At 45.6% G+C, this 20,186-nt stretch overlaps 1 protein-coding gene and 1 pseudogene across 1 annotated transcript; one reads left to right on the forward strand and one right to left on the reverse strand.

Annotated features, from left to right (window-relative positions):
- Positions 1-1,785: 1,785 nt before the first annotated feature.
- On the reverse strand, positions 1,786-18,583 carry BCL7B (BAF chromatin remodeling complex subunit BCL7B). Its single transcript, XM_030872019.2, has 6 exons — positions 18,380-18,583; positions 15,370-15,445; positions 6,127-6,223; positions 3,771-3,941; positions 3,099-3,178; positions 1,786-2,843 (listed from the first exon to the last, which is right to left on the reverse strand). The coding sequence occupies exons 1-6, from the start codon at positions 18,469-18,471 to the stop codon at positions 2,751-2,753; spliced, it is 609 nt and encodes a 202-aa protein (XP_030727879.1). The 5' UTR covers positions 18,472-18,583; the 3' UTR covers positions 1,786-2,750.
- Positions 7,686-8,204, forward strand: LOC115861312 (glycine cleavage system H protein, mitochondrial-like; annotated as a pseudogene).
- Positions 18,584-20,186: the final 1,603 nt, after the last annotated feature.

A 20,186-nucleotide genomic window follows, 5' to 3' on the forward strand; every position in this document is an offset into this window, starting at 1 on the left:
ATTTTCAATACATTAAGCTGTTTCCTCTGGTATTTACCTCCCTATTTCTAAATAACATATATATTGCTGTTTTCTTTAGTTTTTCAGTTTTAGTATTAGCTGTTGACTTTCGTCAGTGGAAGATGAGAACTTAGCCCTCTTATATCCCCCAGAAACACCATACACGTATACAAGCATATATAATTATGTTGCAATAGTTCAATCAATAGTCAGTGTGTAACTTATGATTATGAATTATTCACAAATGATCCACATGGTGAACTGATTGCATTTCCTTTCTTCTTTTGTTTCCCCTGGTTTGCCTCATGTATTTTACTTTGTTTTCCATATACCTATTGCTGTTCTATCCTCAAACTCACAGAACTGTAAGTCTCCTCTTGATAAGTGCAAACATATCTAGATAAGGTTGGCAGGGTCCTTCCAACTTGTCCCCTGCCTCCCTCTCTTTCCTCTCCATGGCATCTTGCTATGTCACTCCCCTGTCCTTGGCTTCTAATGGTTGGCTTCCTAAAGCCAACAGAGTAAAACCAAACTCTCTTGACGTGACCTTCAAGGCCCTCCACAATCTGTCCTGTGTTTCTGTTTCTTCCCTCAGACTCCTTCCTCTTCAGCAAAACTAGGTTTATCTAGGTTTCTTAATACTATTCCCCACTAAAAGGATCCTCTATTTGATTCTTTTCCAAAATCTGCCTGGTCACTTTTTATGGTCTCTTGGTCATTATACTTTCAATAGCTTCCTTTGTTTAAACAAATTAAGACATACTTCATGTACCACATATGATTCTAGTATCTGTGACATTAAAGTTTTTTAGTACCTGTTAAATTTTTAAGAAAAAAACAACTAAAGATGGCGAAAAAACCAACTAGAGATGACCAAAAAAAAAGGCAACAGAATTAACTGGGATTCTAGTTTCATCCATGACACCTGGAGCCCCTAAGAGAAATGAGAGGAATCGCTTTAGGGAATACGGAAATGAAATTTTTTTTTAATATTTATTTTAGTTGCACCAGCTCCTTAAGTTGTGGCACGTGGGCTCCTTAGTTGTGGCACGTGGGCTCCTTAGTTGTGGCATGGGAACTCTTAGCTGCGGCATGTGGGATCTAGTTCCCTGACCAGGGACCGAACCCCGGGCCCCCTGCATTGGGAGCGTGGCGTCCTAACCACTGCGCCACCAGGGAAGTCCAGGAAATGAAATTCTTGGAGATATAGAATGTAGAATTCTTTTCCACCATGACTCTACTGTTTTCCTTTGGAATCGGGAGCAAAAAGGAGGAACCCATGGACAAAAAGCAGACTTGTGATAGCCAGGGCCTTTGGGGGAGGGGCAAACGGGGAGTGAGGGCTTAAAGGGCTTAAAGGGTATGGGTTTCTGTTTGAAGTGATGAAAATGTTTGGAGCTAGACAGTGGTGATGACTGCGCAATGCTGTGAATGTACTTAGTGCCACTGAACTGTGCACTTTAAAATGGTTAAAAATGGTACGTTTTATGGTTGTGTATTTTACCATAATACAGTTAAAGAACAAAAGTCAGCCTCCTAAGGACCTGGAGCTGTGCAGTGTACACAGGTTTTCATTTGGTGTAGGCGGGGACAGAAGTATAATTCCAAGTACATGACAACTTCAAATGGAGTCTCCAAATCATTTTCATCAGAAAGTCACTCTGTGCGAGTGAAGACAATTGGCAGGGCCCAGCCCACAGTGACTTCGCTAGCACTCAGCCACCACGCCCCCCAGCCCCTGCCCTCCACAACCTTCAAGAATGAAGCACTCAGCTACCAACAAGACATATTTCAAATAGTTTAATTTTAAAAATATTCTATTCGGTGCTAAAATATGTCTTCACTCACTGTTGCCCATTTCCATTTTCTTAAACTTTTTTGAAACAAAAAATAAAATCACGAGGTTCAATTAAACATGCAGATTTCAAAGAAAAGGGAACTTTCTAGAAAGTCTGAGCTGAAGGAGTACTGTGGGAATGGGTGCTGTTGTCAGAACCTCAAATTCTCGCTGGGGCAGAGTTTGCGGCAGGAGTGCTGGGGACCGTGGCGGGAGGCAGGGGATGCTGGAATGAAATGTCCAGGTGGAAACAACAAAAGCTGCGCGCGCGTGTGTTGGGGGAAGGGGATGGTTACAGTGGGGGACAAAGGACTGTCAGCAGCCAGAGAGCCCATGAGAGGCAGGATAACCTCAGGAATGGGCAGAAGTGCCAGGATAGCAAGAAATCTATATGGACTTTTCCACCCTCTCATGGAGCGAAGCCCTTCCCTTGCCTCCGGAGTCTACTCAGGCATTCTCCAACAGCAGCCTACAGGGCCCCTAGCCCTATGCGAAAGTCCATGAATCTACAGTCTCCATTCAATTCAAGTAAGCCCTAGGCACTCTCTTCTCTAGAGGATGCCTTCCACATCTCTTTCCTCTTGTAGAAGCACCAGCAGCTCAGTCCAGAGGTTCCGGAGCAGAGACTGCTACCTGGAGGTGACAGATGAACCCTGGAGTGGCCGATGCTCCAGCCTACTTGGGGTGCAAAAAGGACAGGAGTGCTCCTCTTCTCAGGATCAAGCAGACACAGGTGCCAGGGACGGGAAGATGACGTTACGACCCCCAGTCCTATGTCAGCCTTCCAGCCCAGAAGGCTCCTATGTGCAGGCTCTGGAGCCCAGTGCTTGCCCTTAGCCCAGCAGCACAGCACAGCCAGAACCAGAATGCAAGAGAGGCCTGGGGCCAGGAGGCGAAGGGTGCCAGGGTGGTGCTAGCTTTCTGACGCTGTCTGTGGCACTGCGGGCTGGTCCACACAGAAGCGTTTCAGGGGAGGCGCACCTGAGTCTTCCTCTTCCTCAGCAATCTAGAAGCAGCCAGGGCATGGAATCACAGGGCCATCCTTCTGAAACAGACCTCCCCTTCTACCCTAATTACAACCCGGAAGTCCATCCCCCACTGTCTCACAGATAACCAAACCTCTTCCCCTACCTTATAACCTGGAGCCCAGCGTCCGTGCTGCCTTCCCAACTACAGCACATCCCGTGCTATAGAGCCAGTGCACATTAACAGAGCCCTCACTTTTTTCTTAGAAACTGGGAAACCCAAAGCACCTCCTTACCTGTGTCTCTAATGGAACTGGTTCTTCCTTCGTGAGGGTGGGAGGTTCATCAGCAACTTCTGAGGCGGGCAGGGAGGGCTCTGCAAAAGCAAGGTCGGCGTAGCTGAAGGGCCTCCTGAGGCAGGAGACTCCTATGGGATCTCTGCCCCAAGCTGGGGGAGTGCTCCTGCAAGCTATGTGGAGACGCCTTGGTGAAGGGGCAACACAGGCCGCAGAATCAATATACATTATAAGAAGAAATTCGCAGCATCTAGTGCAAAGAGCACGAGCTCCGAAGTTAGAAGGAATGAAATGAGACACACAGTTCCACAAGTTACTAGCTGTGTGATCATGGCCAAGCAATTGAACTTTTCTAAGACTACTTCCTCATCTGTAAAATGGAGATAACAGCTGCCATTTCATGGGGTTTTTGAGAGAGTCATACCAGGCATCAAATATGAAAAGTGCCTTCCTTACAGAGAGCCTGGCGCTCAGTTGTGTTGCTGTTTTCTTTCTTCATTCTGTGAAAGGCAAAAATAAAACCATTCCCAAAATAGCCTCAAACAATTGACAAACGGCTTGAAGCTGCCAGCTCTGGGGCAAATTCTCTAACCTGTGACTCTAAAGAAGAGAAACATCAAGAGCAAGAGCAAGGCCCCTCCAAGACGCTCATTGGGGCCAACAGAGACTCACCCTCAAGGATCTCCTGGCCCAGGGTGGGGGGCTGGGAGTCATCTGTGCGGAAGTCGGAGGTGTGCGCTGGGCTCAGGGACTCGCTCTGCTGGGGGCTGGGGCTCGAGTTGGTGCTGCTGTCCACCTTGAGCTGATAGACATCAGACACGGAACTCTGGTTGCTGTTTTCATCTGAAAACCAAACATGACAAAGGCAACAGCTGAGGGTGGTCACTTTTGAGAGTAATTCAGTACAGAGCCAAGGGCCTGGTGTCTCTGCAGACAGCGTGGACACAGCCAGGCACACAATGATCATGGCTGTAAACAGCCTCTGAACCAAAGGCAGACATTCTCGGGGCTTCTGTGCACTGCAACTTACCAACAAGAGTCTAAATTGATTAATTTAAGCATGTTCTATCTTATGACACATATTCTAAGCACCACAAGATGCAGCCAGAATCTTTAAGTTTATGCAACATTTATATTTCAGGAAGGTCAAGATATGCTTATTAATCCCTTCTTTATTATCCACCACTTATAGCTGGGACCTGGTATTTTCCCACTGTCCAGTGAAGGGAGGAACACATCTGTGCCTCTCAACCTTTCTCACAATACAAGAGGTGTAGAAAATGAGAGTCTGTCTGCTATTCTCGGCTGTCTGAAGGAGGGTGATAGTGTCTGGAGGTGGTCAGCTTGGGCCCTTGCACCTGCCTAGGCTCCATCTCACCGCCTCAAGGACCGTGGGATCCCACCTGGGAAGCGCTGTCTGAAGGCTTAAAGTCACCACCTAAGTTAAAAATACAGAGTCAGCAGGGCCTTCCTCTCCCTGACCTCCAGCAGCCAGTCACCAAATCTGCCCCACCCACTGCCCTGACTCGGCCTGTGCCCATTCCTTCCTCTCCCCGTGGCCTCAGCTCAGCCCTCATGATCTCTCGCCTGGCCTCCAGCCACAGCTACCCAACTGCCCTTCCTGCAGTCTCAGGCACCCCCACTGGACCTCATACCACTGCCAGAATGATCTTTCTAAACCCTTGTCGGTTCCCCACTGCCCACGAGATGGCCCTATCCCAACCTACAAACTCCCTTCTGATCTCCAGGCTCACCACCTGCTGTTCTTCCCCATGTACCCTGGCTCCTGCCAAACTGGACTCTAACCTAAGAGCAGCTTCAAGTACCAGTGTCTGCTATGACATGCTCTTTCCGGTCTTCCTGCAAAGCCCCTAGACATGCCAACATTCAGCTCAGGCATCACCTCCTCCACAGAGCCTCGTGTCCAGGCTCCCTTGGGTGGAAATGACCACCCTCTCTTTTATGCTCCTGCTGTTTCCTGTGCACACCTGCATTTACTATATTACACACCAGTCTCCCTCCATTACACTCTGCGCAGGCAGGCTCTGTGGCTTACTGGTCCTTGAATCTCCAGTGCAGTACACAGTACCTGGCACATAGTAGGAGTTCATTAAATGTTCAATGAACAAAAAGGATAAGATAGTGGCCAGACTGAGGAAATGGAGCCTCCCATTGTCTCCCAGAGCTTTATGATGGAACATCTCACACAGCTAGAGAACATTTCCCTTGTATTCTCTTCCTGTACCACACTGACCTTGCAGCGGTTGGGGGAGAAGTGAGGAGGGGATACCTGGTCGCTCCCAGTCTAGTTCCGAAGAGAAAATTGTAAGCCCTTTCTAGTCTTTATCCTACAATGACCACCACCTTCTATACTAAAATGGAAGTAGCATTTTATCACAAAAAAGAATAAAGCTCTGTCACTCTTCTGCTCAGGCAAATACTTTTCTTCTCCAAGCATCAATAGGGATGATGATAACTGCCTGGTTTATATCACAGGCTAATGTAAAGATAACAATGAGAAACTGAAGTGAAAGTGCTTCATAAACAGTAGCTGCCACACAGGTATAAAAGGTAATGTTATGAGTGTAGTGCTGACTCAGGCAGGACGTCTACCGAAGACTGGTTTAGGAGGCAGAGCTTGGGCTAAGGGTGGATGGGTAGATGCCCCGGCATGGGGGGGGAGGGGGTCTCCTCTGAGGCACTCTCATCAAATACACAGTCTAAAGAAAAGTGCTTCTGATCCAGAAAACCGGGACCCACCATGGGGTCTGCCACCTACAAGTGATATGACTTTAGATGTGTAACCTCACCTCTCTGAGCCTCAGTTTCCGTAACTGGAAAGTGAGGAGACTGTGGTCTCTCTTGCAGGGTTATTGTGAGGTTTAAATGAAAAGGCTTCCATAAAGTGCCCAGGAAGATACCAGCAAAACAGTAGGCACTGAAATGACACACAGACTATTCTTCTGATTATTAATGGGTCATCTAAATTTTCAGTTTCCTGCAAGGAAGACATATGGATGCAACTCACCCTGGAATTCAAGAAGGAGAGAGGAATTGGCTGAGGCATCAGAGGGAAAGCCATTAGGTTCCCGGGCTGCTGAACTGTTCGATTTTGACTTTTCTTTCTAGAAAAGGAAAAAAAGAGGAATATGACAGAGCCAAGCAGAAGACCCACAGAGAGAGAAGGTGCTGAGACACCAGAGAGGTCTGGATTAGGAACAGGAGGAACAACAGCGGTTTCAGAATCCAGGACCCGAGAAATAACAGGATCCTGGACAAGGTGTCCCCAGGCCTCAGTGTCTCTGTCAGTAAAATGGACCCTTCCAGTGCTAATATCATGAATCGCAAGTGAGAGGCAGATACATGTCTTCCACTAGAGCTCCCTGTAGGGCTCTTCTGCTTTCTGCCCTGATGAGAATGCTCTATCCAGTCCTTCCCTACAGGCATGGGTGAGAAACACAAAATACCCATTTGAGAAAGATCCCTGTTTTAGTAGCACAGTAGGGAAGAAAAATAAGTGAAAGAAGAAAGGACCTCTGACTGGACAAAGGAAGGAGTCACTTTATATGTAATGCAAGCAGTGACAGGACAAGGGGCCCCTGCTAGCTCTATTCCTCACCAATCCACCACATCCACTCAAAATGATCTCCCATGTCCACCTCTGCCTTCAAGCAGGATGCAGGTTACACACGTGGGGAACCACAGTGGGAAGGTAAGCACTAGCTTGCAACAAACAAGGAAATAATCCACAGGACAGGAAATCATCAATCCAAGCATTTGCAAATGAGAGCATCCCAAGAGCCAAAAGTTCAAATCTGAATAATCTCAAATTTACTAATTCATACTTTTTATACTTGCCTATTCATTGTACGTGCATCGTACTAGTAATACAACTTAGTGTTTCTTAATACTCTCAATACTAGCTCGGCAATAAATCAACTGTACACATACATGCAGTCCTTCCCTTCATTTTTTCATATACAGACATAATTTTAATGTAATTACACTTTACCATTTTACTGCAGAGGCTGCATAAACATGATTTTTACTAGCTGCACAATATTCCAGATATCATAATCACTTAATCACTACTCAACTAGTGGACATTCAGCTTTACCTGATTTAGGATTGTTTTTGTTTATTGCTAGTAGGAATAAACCCACAATGCTCAACTTTCACTTTTTCCTGGATTATGTGACTAAATTCACAAAAAAAATTCCTTCTAGATCAAAAAGTATAAACTAAACATATTTTTCTTAAAATATACTGTGGCTCACCCACCACTCTCTACAAGGAGGCTGGCAATATATTTGGAGTACGAGCATCACGGCACCCATGCCAACATTTGGCTTTATCATTATTTTTTTCTGATCTCTCATTTATCTTTATTTTAATGATTCTGGACTCACATAAAATATGCATTCACTATAAGAAATTCTGAAAATACAGAAAAAGAAATGAAAATCACCTGTACAACCCGAGACAACCGATACAACATACATCTGTATGAAAATGGCTCATGATTCAGCATTATAACTTGCTCCCCCTCCCCCATTCACCATATTAAAAACATTTTTCTCTGTGAACATGGTGCTGCGAGTGGTGCAGAGCGTGCGGGCCACAGTCTGCAGCCTGCGCACCACCTCTGTGCCCAACACGCCCTGCCCACTGTGGCCCTGGGGACTGCGGCAGGCACCGACCGGGCACTGCTCACCGGACCCGCTCTGCTGTCAGGTTGTAAATTCACAGACAAACATGAATGGGTAACAACAGAAAATGATGTTGGAACAGTGGGAATCAGCAATTCTGCACAGGAAGCTTTGGGAGATGTTGTTTACTGTAGTCTGCCTGAAGTTGGGACAAAATTGAACAAACGAAGAATTTGGTGCTTTGGAAAGTGTGAAAGCTGCGAGTGAACTCCATTCTCCTCTATCAGGAGACGTAACAGAAAATAATGAAGCTCTAGCAGAAAATCCAGGACTTGTCAACAAATCTTGTTATGAAGATGGTTGGCTGATCAAGATGACACTCAGTAAGCCTTCAGAACTAGATTAACTAATGAGTGAGGAAGCATATGAGAAATACATAAAATCTACTGAGGAGTGAAAATGGAACCCCTAAATAAACTAGTTTGAAACAACTTAATCTAGCATAGCTGTCTTAAATTAGTGGTGGATAGATTTTTAAAAAGCAACTTTTAGGGCTTCCCTGGTGGCGCAGTGGTTGAGAGTCCGCCTGCCAATGCAGGGGCACAGGTTCGTGCCCCGGTCCGGGAAGATCCCACATGCCGCGGAGTGGCTGGGCCCGTGAGCCATGGCCGCTGAGCCTGCGCGTCTGGAGCCTGTGCTCCACAACGGGAGAGGCCACAACAGTGAGAGGCCCGCGTACCGCAAAAAAAAAAAAAAAAAAGGCAACTTTTAGCAAAAGAAACGACTTTCAACAATGTTGCCTGAAGAAAATACCCCTTAACTTCCTCATGATTTCTGATAAACACTCTGCATCTTTTTCACAACACCCTATGATTTTTAGGCTAGTCTCCAGTTATAATATTTAGAATTCCTGAAATTATCTGTGGTAAAACTAGTTATAAAAATTATGTAATTCAAGGATAACATTGTTATCTTAACTATATATTTTTATATATATATATATATATATATAAAAAATAACTTGCTTACAGCCATCCCTGGATTTAGGTCAAAAGACTCAATGAAATTGCCACTGGAAATAAATGGCAGTGGAGAAAAATTTGTTAGTTGTATCGTGTCCAATTAAGAACATTACTATGTTAATTTTGCAATATACTGTGTTTGTTTGTGCTATTTTTATACAGTGAAGCAACAGCCTTGCAGGAAAATAAGAAACAGTTTAATAATAAAATATGCAACTTCCTAAAAAATAAAAGTTTTTTTCTATGCCATTGAATAATCTTCTATACCATCTTTTATAATGGTTACAAAGCTTTACGATATACAGGTGCACAATAACTTAATGAATTCTCTACAATAAGATCTTCATTTTGCTTGCAATTTTTAAATACCACAAACAATAATATTGTGATGCTCAACACTATAGATATACCTTGTACACATCATGATTATGTCTTGAGGATAAATTTCTAGAGATAAAACTTCTAGATCAAAGGCATAAATATTCTGAAAGCTTTTTCCCCCTCAGCTTTACTGAGGTATAACTGACAAATAAAATTGTAAGATATTTAAAGCGTACCCTGGGTTAATCTGATATACATATACACTGTGAAAGGATTCCCACCATCTGGTTAATTAAGCTTTTAAGTATACATATATGATCAACTTCACCTGTAGAAAGTTTGTCCCAATTTACTCTCCCATCAGCAGTGCCGCACTCCCTTATGTCCTTCACATTTTTTTCCTTACCAATTTGGTCATTTTCTATTTTTCCTAACCTAACTGGTCTATGCCAGTACCTTAGAAGATGGCACACTATCATGGACCACTGGAAGGTAGATAAACCGATGGACCTCAGGGCCCAGCTCAGAAACCAACACAAACACTGTAAGAAGCCCTTCGGAGAGACAAAAGGAACTGAGTCCTGGGCAGGAGAACTTGAAATAGGAAAGCGCCAGGGTCTTACATGTGAGAAATGGGGAGGGGGTTGCTGGCAGTGTCCTTCCCCCACATGTACACACTACCCAAGAGATCTAGCAGCCTGACCTTTGGCCCTTATGGGTATTGGCATCACCAGAGCCAGGGTTAGATGAAAAACAAAGGGTGACTCCAGAGCCCCCCCTAACTTTCACCCACCAAGTCCTTGGGCTGGACAAGGACGGCTGCTCCCAGATAAAGGCAGCACGTGGAAGACTGGTACTAGGGAGTTCCCTGGGAGGCAAGGGAAGATGAGAGGGGAAAAGGGAAAGGCTGAACCCTGAGGCTAATCCCATCCCCTAAATCCATTTAGAGGAGGGAACACAAAGCCTCGGTTACACGGTTACACATTTCTAGCCAATGCAGCTCAGAGTCAAAAGGAATAAAAGATGAGTGCACAGAAAAAACTAACCAGACACTGGAGGAAAACAAGCACCATGAAAGACAATAAACAGAACAAGCTATACCAGAAGAAGCAGACTAGTGGGACAGAAGAATTGAAATAAAACATAGCAAATCTCCTCAGAAAGATAAGGATGACACTGGAAAGTTGTTTTGAACAACCAACAACAAAGGAAATTTGGTATGAATAATAAACTCGTTCAAAATAAAAATTAAGTGAATGAGGGAATTCCCTGTCAATCCAGTGGTTAGGACTCAGCGCTTCCGCTGCCTGGGGCCCAGGTTTGATCCCTGGGAAGGGAATTAAGATCCCACAAGTCAGCTGCACAGCGTGGAAAAAAAGAAAAAACAATTAAGTGAACGAGTTTATTAGCAGAAATAGAGCTGAAGAAAAGATTAATGAGCAAAAACTGGGTTGAGGGTCTTCCCTGGTGGCGCAGTGGTTGAGAATCTCTGCCTGCCAATGCAGGGGACACGGGTTCGAGCCCTGGTCTGGGAAGATCCCACATGCCGCGGAGCAACTAGCCCCGTGAACCACAATTACTGAGCCTGCGCGTCTGGAGCCTGTGCTCCGCAACAAGAGAGGCCGCGATAGTGAGAGGCGCGCACTGCAATGAGGAGTGGCCCCCACTAGCCGCAACAAGAGAAAGCCCTGGCACAGAAACGAAAAGCCAACACAGCCGTAAATAAATAAATTAATTTAAAAAAAAAAAAAACTGGGTTGAGAAGTCAGAATATATGAGGACAGAATAAAGAGATGAAACAAACTAAAAGTTAAGAAATGAAGCTAGATGTCCACATTACAGGATATTCTTACAGAAGTTCCAGGTCAAACAGAAGAAATTCTAAAAGTTTCCAGGAATATAAAAGAATCACCTACAAAGAAATCAAGAATTAGACTGACATCAGATTTCTCAACAGAAAACCAGAAGCACAACAATTGAGTAATAGTTTCAAAATGTTGAAAGAAAATAATTTTTAACCTAGAATTTCATATACAGGTAAAATGATCAATTAAACATGAAAGTAAAACAAAGATATTTTCAGAAAGTTTTCTCCACACAAGCCCTCTTTGGCAAAACTCTTGAAGGGTGTATTCCAGCAAGAAAAGAAATGAATCTAAGGGAAAGCAATAATAAATAGGTACAAAGGGTTAGTAAATAATTAGTAATGTTTACTTTGTCTAATTAAGCAATGACTAAAACAAGAAATGTCTGTAAAAACAGAAATATCTGAACAGAATATCTGACCTGAAATTCCACTGAAAACTAAGGAGAGGGCAGGAATGAAAGTGGGGGTAGAGACCAGGGGGGGTTAAAAATGTGTTCAGGCTCTGAGGGGAAACACAGATTTTGATAAGCGTTATACACTGATACAGAAAAATAGTAAGTATAAGTCTTATTAGGTTAGAGATAGCCAATAAAAAAATTAAAAATAAAATGTGGAACTTTCAAATCGGAAGAAAAATTTGAAAGTGAATTTGAGGTGAAGAGAAAAAAGAAAGTGTATCATGGCAGAAATCCTTGTCCACATAAGTAGAGTGTTTAGATGGTGACATTTTCACGGCCTTTCCGGCCCCTAAATGTGCCACAGCTATTATGAACACACATAGTTAGTATACATGTCCTGAGGAGACTTCTAGGAAACTCCTTAAATTCATGAAAATACCATTTGCCCATCCTTCCACTCTCTTGCTGCCTTGAACTTGAATGTGTTGAATGATGGCTGGAGCTCAAACTTGGATACAAGGTCAAACATGAAGCAGAGGAAAATGGGCAATTGTTTAATGCATATAGAGTTTACCTCTGCAAGATGAAGAGTTCTGGAGATGGATTACACAACAAAGTGAATGTATTCAACACTACTGAACTGTACATTTAAAAAACGGTTAAGATGGTAAATTTTATGATATGTGTATTTTACCACAATAGAAATAAAGTAAAATGAATAGAGAACCATTAATCTCTTAAATATAAATTAAAAAAAAAAAGGTGGGACTTCCCTGGTGACGCAGTGGTGAAGAATCTACCTGCCAACACAGGGGACACAGGTTCGAGCCCTGGTCTGGGAAGATCCCACATGCTGCAAAGCAACTAAGCCCACGCGCCGCAACTACTGAAGCCCGTGGGCCTAGAGCCCATGCTCTGCAACAAGAGAAGCCACCGCAATGAGAAGCCCGACACCGCAACGAAGAGTAGCCCCCTCTCTCCACAACTAGACAAAACCCACGCACAGCAATGAACACCCAATGCAGCCAAAAATAAATAAATAAATTTATTTTTTTAAAAAAAGGAACAGAAAGGTTGCAAGAAACCTGGGTCCCTGGGGACTCTTAGAGTGGAAGTGCCACACCGGTCCTAGACTGCATATTTCTGTTCCTCTAAGAATAAAAGAAAACTTTTTTAAACCATTACTACTTTGAGATTTCTGTCACCCACAGCTAAACCTAATCCCAATATGCCCAATAAGCAGAAAAATGTAAAACAGAGAAAAACAGAATTACAAGACATACCAGGGAAACACAAATCAAAAGAAGACACGGTGTCTTTTAGAATATCTAGAATATCAATCAAAGAAGCCATGCAAATCAGAAAAGTAAAGAGGAAACCCAATCCAAGAACAAGGAAAATACAAGAAATCAGAGGGGAATTTCCTGGCAGTCCAAGCGGCTAGGACTCTGTGCTTTCACTGCCCGAGGGTCTGGGTTAAATCCCTGGTTGAGGAACTAAGATCCCACAAGCCTCAGGGCAAAAAAAAAGAAATCAGAAAAGAGAAAATCTAAATGAATAAAAAGTAAATCTGAAGAGATAAAATTGTCAACCTCCCTAGTGTTCAGAGAAATGCAAAATAAACAAAGAGATACCACTTTACGTCTATCAGATTGGCAGGACTTAGGAATTAGGAGTTAGATAATATCAGATGTTGCTGAAGATGTGGGAAACGGGAGCCCTGCAGCACAACTGGGGAAATGTACTAACTATCCGGGTGCAGCTATTCAGGAGAGAGCTCTGACAGCCAGCATCTAGTAAAAACAATCATGTATGTACAGCCAGTAACAGAGAAATCTCACTCCTGGGCATCTAATCCAGAGAAAACCTCCCACAAGTCCTCAAGGACAATGGTTTAAGGAATGTCCACCAGAGTCATCTGTGCTACCAAAAAAAGCTGGAGGCAACACACACAAACAGACCCATATTCGGACACTTGGAATATGACAAAGTTGGTTCTACAGAGCAGGAGGAAAACAGTCTTTTCAAGTGGTGGGACAAATGCATACCCACATGGAAAAAAATGAAATTGGGCCCCTACTTCAAAATACACGAAAATCAACTCCAGGTGTGTTATAAATGGGAACAGGATAACAAGACTGTAGAAGATTATATGGAAGAGTACCTTTGTGACCTCAAAGAAGGAACAGATTTAAGACATTTAAAAGCACTAATTATAGGGCTTCCCTGGTGGTGCAGTGGTTGAGAGTCCGCCTGCCGATGCAGGGGACATGGGTTCGTGCCCTGGTCCGGGAAGATCCCACATGCCGCAGAGCGGATGGGCCCATGAGCCATGGCCGCTGAGGCTGCGCGTCCGGAGCCTGTGCTCCGCAACGGGAGAGGCCACAACAGTGAGAGGCCCGCGTACAGCAAAAAAAAAAAGTTTAAAAGCACTAATTATAAAGTAAAAAATTATTTTGTCTATATTAAAATTAAAAACTTGTTACTCGGGACTTCCCTGGGGGCACAGTGGTTAAGGATCCGCCTGCCAATGCAGGGGGCACAGGTTCGATCCCTGGTCCAGGCAGATCCCACATGCGGCGGAGCAACTAAGCCCATGCACCACAACTACTGGGCCTGCGCTCTAGAGCCTGTGAGCCACAAATACTGAGCCCGTGCGCTTAGAGCCCGCACTCTGCAACAAGGGAAGCCACCACAAGGAGAAGCCCGCGCACCACAACAAAGAGTAGCCCCTGCTCACAGCAATGAAGACCCAATGCAGCCAAAAATAAAATTAAAAAACAAAAACAAAAAACTTCTGTTACTCAAGCCTGCATAAACAGAGTGTAAAGACAAGCCATGGAATGGAAAAAGGTACAGATAGTATTTAATCAATAAAGAGTATGTGTCCACAACACAGAGAATCCCTACAAGTTCTAAGAAAAAGACCACAGCCAAAGAGACTTAAATAGGAACTTCTTAAAAGAGGAAATCCAAAAGGATGCTGAAAAGATTCTCCATCTCATTAGTAATTACATCATTAATCACCAAATTAAAACCACAATGAGATATCTTAATACATTAAGTCTAACTATACCAACTGTTGATGAGGATTTGGAGCAGTGAGAACTCATATTGTTGTTAAGAATATATACTGGTTGGGCTTCCCTGGTGGCACAGTGGTTAAGAATATGCCTGCCAATGCAGGCGACACGGGTTCCATCCCTGGTCTCGGAAGATCCCACATGCCGCGGAGCAAATGGGCCCGTGTGCCACAACTACTGGGCCTGCGCTCTGGAGCCCGCGAGCCACGGCCACTGAACCCGCACACCACAGCTACTAAAGCCCACTCACCCTAGAGCCCACACGCCACAACTACTGAAGCCTGCGCGCCTAGAGCCCGTGCTCCACAACAGGAGAAGCCACCGCAGTGAGAAGCCCGCGCACCGCAACGAAGAGTAGCCCCCGCTCACCACAACTAGAGAAAGCCCGTGCGCAGCAATGAAGACCCAATGCAGACAAAAATTTAAAAAAAAAGAATATACAGGTGTCCAAATAAACCCATGGAAGAGGAATTAGAAAGGCATATATACATATTAAACACATGATGAATAAACTACAGTGGGCAGCAGGAGTCCACCAACTTTTTCTTACAGGGCCAGATAATAAATATCTTGGGCTTTGCAGGCCATTAGGTGTTATGGCAATTACTCAGCTCTGCCATTACAACTCAAAAGAAGCCACAAATAAGGAAACAAACAGGCATAGGTGTGTTCAAATAAAACTATATTGAATCACAGGGAGCAGGCCTGGGCTGTAGTTTGTCAAGCCCTGGAAAAGAGGAATGGGTTAAGGAAAGGGAATAAAGGGGAGGGAATAATAAAATAAGAGGCTTTGCGTGGACCAATGACAGAGGATGCCTTGAAGTATTTTCAACTCAATTCTGGGAAAATACATTCCATTATAATTAAGAGGCAATCAAAGAAAGAAAGGAGACGTTACCTTTTTGTTGTTTCGATTTTCTTCCACACTTACCTCCTTGTTGTCTGTCACGGGAACCCACTTAAATATCCTAAGGGACGTGTCACCCACAGTCACCCACTTTTTCTCCCTAAAACAAAGACACTTCTTAGAACTGATAAACAATAAAATAGATTTTCTGATCATAACTGTGCTTTCCCACTTCTCAGCAGATCATTCCTTCAATCTTAAGTGCTTTCTAAACTTCCTCTCCGTCAAATCATACCTTACCTTTCAGGACAAAATCATCCCTTCCAGAAACACTTTGCTATCAAATGCCTTTGGCTCTGAACCCACTACTTGCCACCTTTGCTCATGTACAGTGTACCAAAACCTTTTGTTCCTCACAGCCTACAGCAGTATAGAGTATCAGCACATTTTCAAATTCAGGTATCTATCTGGCATAAACTTCTTTATTTCCCCAAAATTAATTCAATTCCACTGATATTTATAAAGCCCTAATATACAAGGCCCAATAGGAGATAAAGGATATATAAGATAGGGTCCCTCTCTTGGGAACTCATAGCAATGAAAAGATAAGTAAAGAAAGCATTGTAACACGTGAAGGTGGCAAGGAAGAAGGCTGAAAGAGTAAGATCAGGATATCCCACGGAAGGCAGAACTCCTATGACTCCTGTGGAACTCTGGATTGAAACACGATGCTATTTAAAAATAATCACAGGAGCAGGACAGGATGCTTCCAACTAACAGACCTGAGCCTCACACTGGCTTCTGGAAGAGGTGAAGGCCAAGCCGCCATGGAAAGGCTGCTTTAAGGTTTCATTTTACCAGAGGTTACTTTTGAGATGAGCCTTAAAAAATGAGTTGTTCTCCCCACCCCGCACATACCTGGGGAGGGAAAGGCAAGTGACATTGTTGAATAAGAGTGTAGATTATGAACGGCCAGAGTTGGGGAGTCTGGAGTATGACTTCTGCAAGTTTCGCATCCCAATTTGAGGACAAAAAAGCAAAAAAAGTAACTGCTGTTACTGCTGCTATTGATGATGCTATTCAGCAAATGGTAACATCACAGAAATGTAGAGACTATGATGTAACAGAAAGAAGAATGAACTAAAGACTTAGGAAACGGGAGTTAATTCCTGGCCAGCCACTCATTTATTCCTCATTTACTCAAAAATATTTAATATTCAAGACCCTATGCTAAGTCTTGGGCACACAGGGAACAAGATGCACAGTCCTGACCCTCACAGACCCGAAATTCCAACTGGAAACAGACATCACACAACTCATCTCACAGTTTGAAACCTAATCACTAGGTTTAACCATATCAAACTGCCGCTTCTGCTGGTTAAAAAGGCAAATACAGGCAATATATTATGCTTCGACCTAATACAATTGTGGAAAGTTCCAGTCGGGGACCTGATTTAGACTGGGGATCTTGAAAGGTGTCCTTGAGGAAGCAACTGGAGAGCACAACTAGGAGTTAACTAGGCAAGGGGGAGGAGAGGGTAGAGGAAGGACACCAGGTAGCAGAAACAGAAGTGTGGCCCCAACTGAAAGATGGCCAGCATCTTGGGAAAGAGGGCAGTTTGAACCAGTCTGGTGGGGCAAGAAGGATCATCTTTGGTCTTTATCCTAAGAGCAAGAAGAGATCAATGAAGCATTATTTCCTAAGCAGGAGTGCTAGAAGATTCACCCTTGAGAAAAATACAATGTGATGAATGGACTGGGGAATGAGTCAGTCCTGAAGCAGGCAGATCATAGGGAAGTTGGTACAAGAGTTCTCGGTGAGAGAATATGCTCATCTGCCCTAGGCTGCAGGTGAGGACGGAGATGGCCAGAAGAGAAAGGTATGCCCATTTTTAGGTTTCCCAAAAAAACCTAGAAGGATGAGATTTGGAGGGGAAAAATCATTAATTATTTAACTAGTATTTATGAGTCCAACTATATATCAAGCCCTTATTGATAAAGAGTTAAGGAACTTGATCTTGTAGAGAAATGGACAAATAAACACGAAAATAAAGTCCAAGGTAATGACCCTAAAGGGAGTGGAGGGACTTCCCTGGTGGCGCAGTGGTTAAGAATCCGCCTGCCAATGCAGGGGACATGGTTCAAGCCCTGGTGGGGGAAGATCCCACATGCCACGAGCAACTAAGCCCGTGGGCCACAACTGCTAAAGCCGGCGCGCCTAGAGCCCGTGAGCCACAAGAGAAGCCACCGCAATGAGAAGCCCACCCACCGCAAAGAGAAGCCCACGCACCGCAAGGAAGAGTAGCTCCCGCTCGCTGCAACTAGACAAAAGCACCCGCGCAGCAACGAAGACCCAACACAGCCAAAAATAAATTAATTAATTAAAAAAATAATAATAAAGGGAGTGGAGAGTGAAGGGCAGGAGAACTTGGAGAAGGCTTCCTGGAGGGAGCTAACACCTACCCGGACTTTAAAATTATTAGTAGTAATCAGCTAGAGAAAAGTACTCAAGAAGTTGGCGCAAACAGTTGGAAGGTGATAACGCATCACTGTTTCTACAAAATAGGCGGTAAACCGGCGCCTGCAACGAACGCTACAGGAGCCGTTTCCAAACGAAGGGTAGATCCTGACTCCACTACTAACAGCTCCCAGGCCATCAAGAGAAAATGCCTACCCAGCTCGCTCGTGTGGGTCCGTATTAGGCGAAACACAGGGCTTTTAATTCCAATAACCACTTGGTCCCGTGGCATGTAGGTTTGCCGAGAAGCTCTCACCTAACTTAGACTTCATACGTAGAGGACCGGCGTGCGAACCAGGTCCCATTGACCGAGCGCCGCCAAACGCCCGCAGCTCCACCGGCGCCGCGCTGCCCTAGGGCAGGTGGGCGGACCCGCGGGCCGGGCGACCCGCTGATTGGTTGCGGCTGGCGCGCCCTCTGACCTCACGCCGACGCGAGCAGCACCCTCCTCCCGCCTTCTCCGCTCCCCCTTCCCCCAAGCGCCCGCCGGTCGGCTCCCACCCCACACGCTAGTTCACCGCCGCTCTGGGCCTGGGCCGGCGTCCCCCTCCAGCACCCTCGGCCCTGGCCCCTCACCATTTCCGCACTTTCTCGATGGCCGCCATCACCTTCTTGATGTCATCCTTGGCCCGGCTGCGGGTCTCGGCCCGGACAGACCGGCCCGACATGGCGTCAGTAGGAACGGCGGGGGCCGGGGCACTGCTCCCAAGGCACCGGGAATCGCGCGCCTCACGCGCCGCCGCCCGCCCGGCGCAAACAGCGTCACCGCGGCCGTCGCCCCCTCCGTGCGCGCGTGCGCGAGGAAGCGCGCGCACCCGCCCTCCCCATGGGGCTGGAGGCATCAGCGCGCCTGCGCGCCCAGTCTCAGGTGCCCCACCCCGGGCGTCCCACCCAGCGTGCCCCGCCCTGGTCGTCCCACCCGGGGCGTCCCCGAGTCCAGTGACCTTACGAGCAGGCCAGGGTTAAGTGGGCGAGCTGGTGGCACGTGCTGTGTGCAGGGTGTGGTGGGAGGCTCTTTCCCAGGGGAGCATCTTAATCCTCTGGACAGGGCTGCCGCCATAACCTATATTTTATGGGCTTGACCCTAACGTTACTGAGGGTCTGCACCATCCTGTCCTGCTGCCGCTCCTGTCTGGGGCCCTAGCTCCCCAGATAACACCATTGTGCTCCAACTACAGAGAATTTCACACCTTTAGTATGCCTTCCAACGTTTGCACACATCTGTTCCCCACCTGGAATTCTGTCTCTTCACCTAATGACCACTTACTCTTCCAACATCCCGTTTGAACTACGACAGGTCTTCCCCGATATCCTGGGGTGCCACTTAGTGCATCCTTGACACTACATCAGCAGTCCCCAACCTTTTTGGCACCAGGGACTGGTTTCATAGAAGACAATTTTTCCGGGGCGGGGGCGGGGGTGGGGGTTGATGGTTCAGGCGGTAATGCGAGCGATGGGGAGCGGCAGATGAAGCTTCACCTGCTCGCCCGCCCTGCTCACCTCCTGCTGTGCAGCACAGTTCCAGGCAGAGGACCAGTACTGGTCCATGGCCCTGTGGTTGGGGACCCCTGCTCTACATTACTGTCTCATTTAATTCAGCAATTGGTGATTATATGATGCCTGCGTTGTGCAAGACTCCATGCTCAGTGCTGAGGACAAAATCTGGGGTTTTGCTTTCAAAGAGCTTCCAGTTTAGTAGAACATGCAGACCAGAAAACAGGCATTTAAAATGTCATTTAGGGGACTTCCCTGGTGGTGCAGTGGTTAAGAATCCGCCTGCCAACGCAGGGGACACGGGTTCCAGCCCTGGTCCGGGAAGATACCACATGCCCTGGAGCAACTAAGCCTGTGCGCCACAACTACTGAGCCCGCGTGCCACAACTACTGAAGCCTGCGCGCCTAAAGCCCGTGCTCTGCAACAAGAGAAGCTACCACAATGAGAAGCCCATGCACCCCAACGAAGAGTAGCCCCTGCTCGCTGCAACTAGAGAAAGCCCATGCTCAGCAACGAAGACCCAACGCAGCCAAAAATAAATAAATAGAAATAAATAAATTTTAAAAATAATAATAAAAATAAAATGCCATTTTATAAACGCTAGGCTAAGAGAGGTATTGTACAAGGTGCTATGACAACCCTAATCTAGATGAGGGGTGTCTAGAGGCATCTGGGGAAAAATGACCTTGAAGTTGAACTTTGAGAATACAGTAGGTGCAATTGCTCTAAGTCCTGTGTCCACAGACACTGTAGATGCTCAGTAGATGTTTGGGTGAATGTTCAACCTTCAGCGCAGCTCCCTAGTCTTCCCCCAGCACCCTAGGCATTTATTGATGCTTGCAGTATGCAGAGAGGGTCCTGGAGCAACCGCCTCAGGAAACATAAAGG

The sequence above is a fragment of the Globicephala melas genome, chromosome 15, assembly GCF_963455315.2.
Source record: "Globicephala melas chromosome 15, mGloMel1.2, whole genome shotgun sequence".
Classification (NCBI taxonomy): Eukaryota; Metazoa; Chordata; class Mammalia; order Artiodactyla; family Delphinidae; genus Globicephala; species Globicephala melas.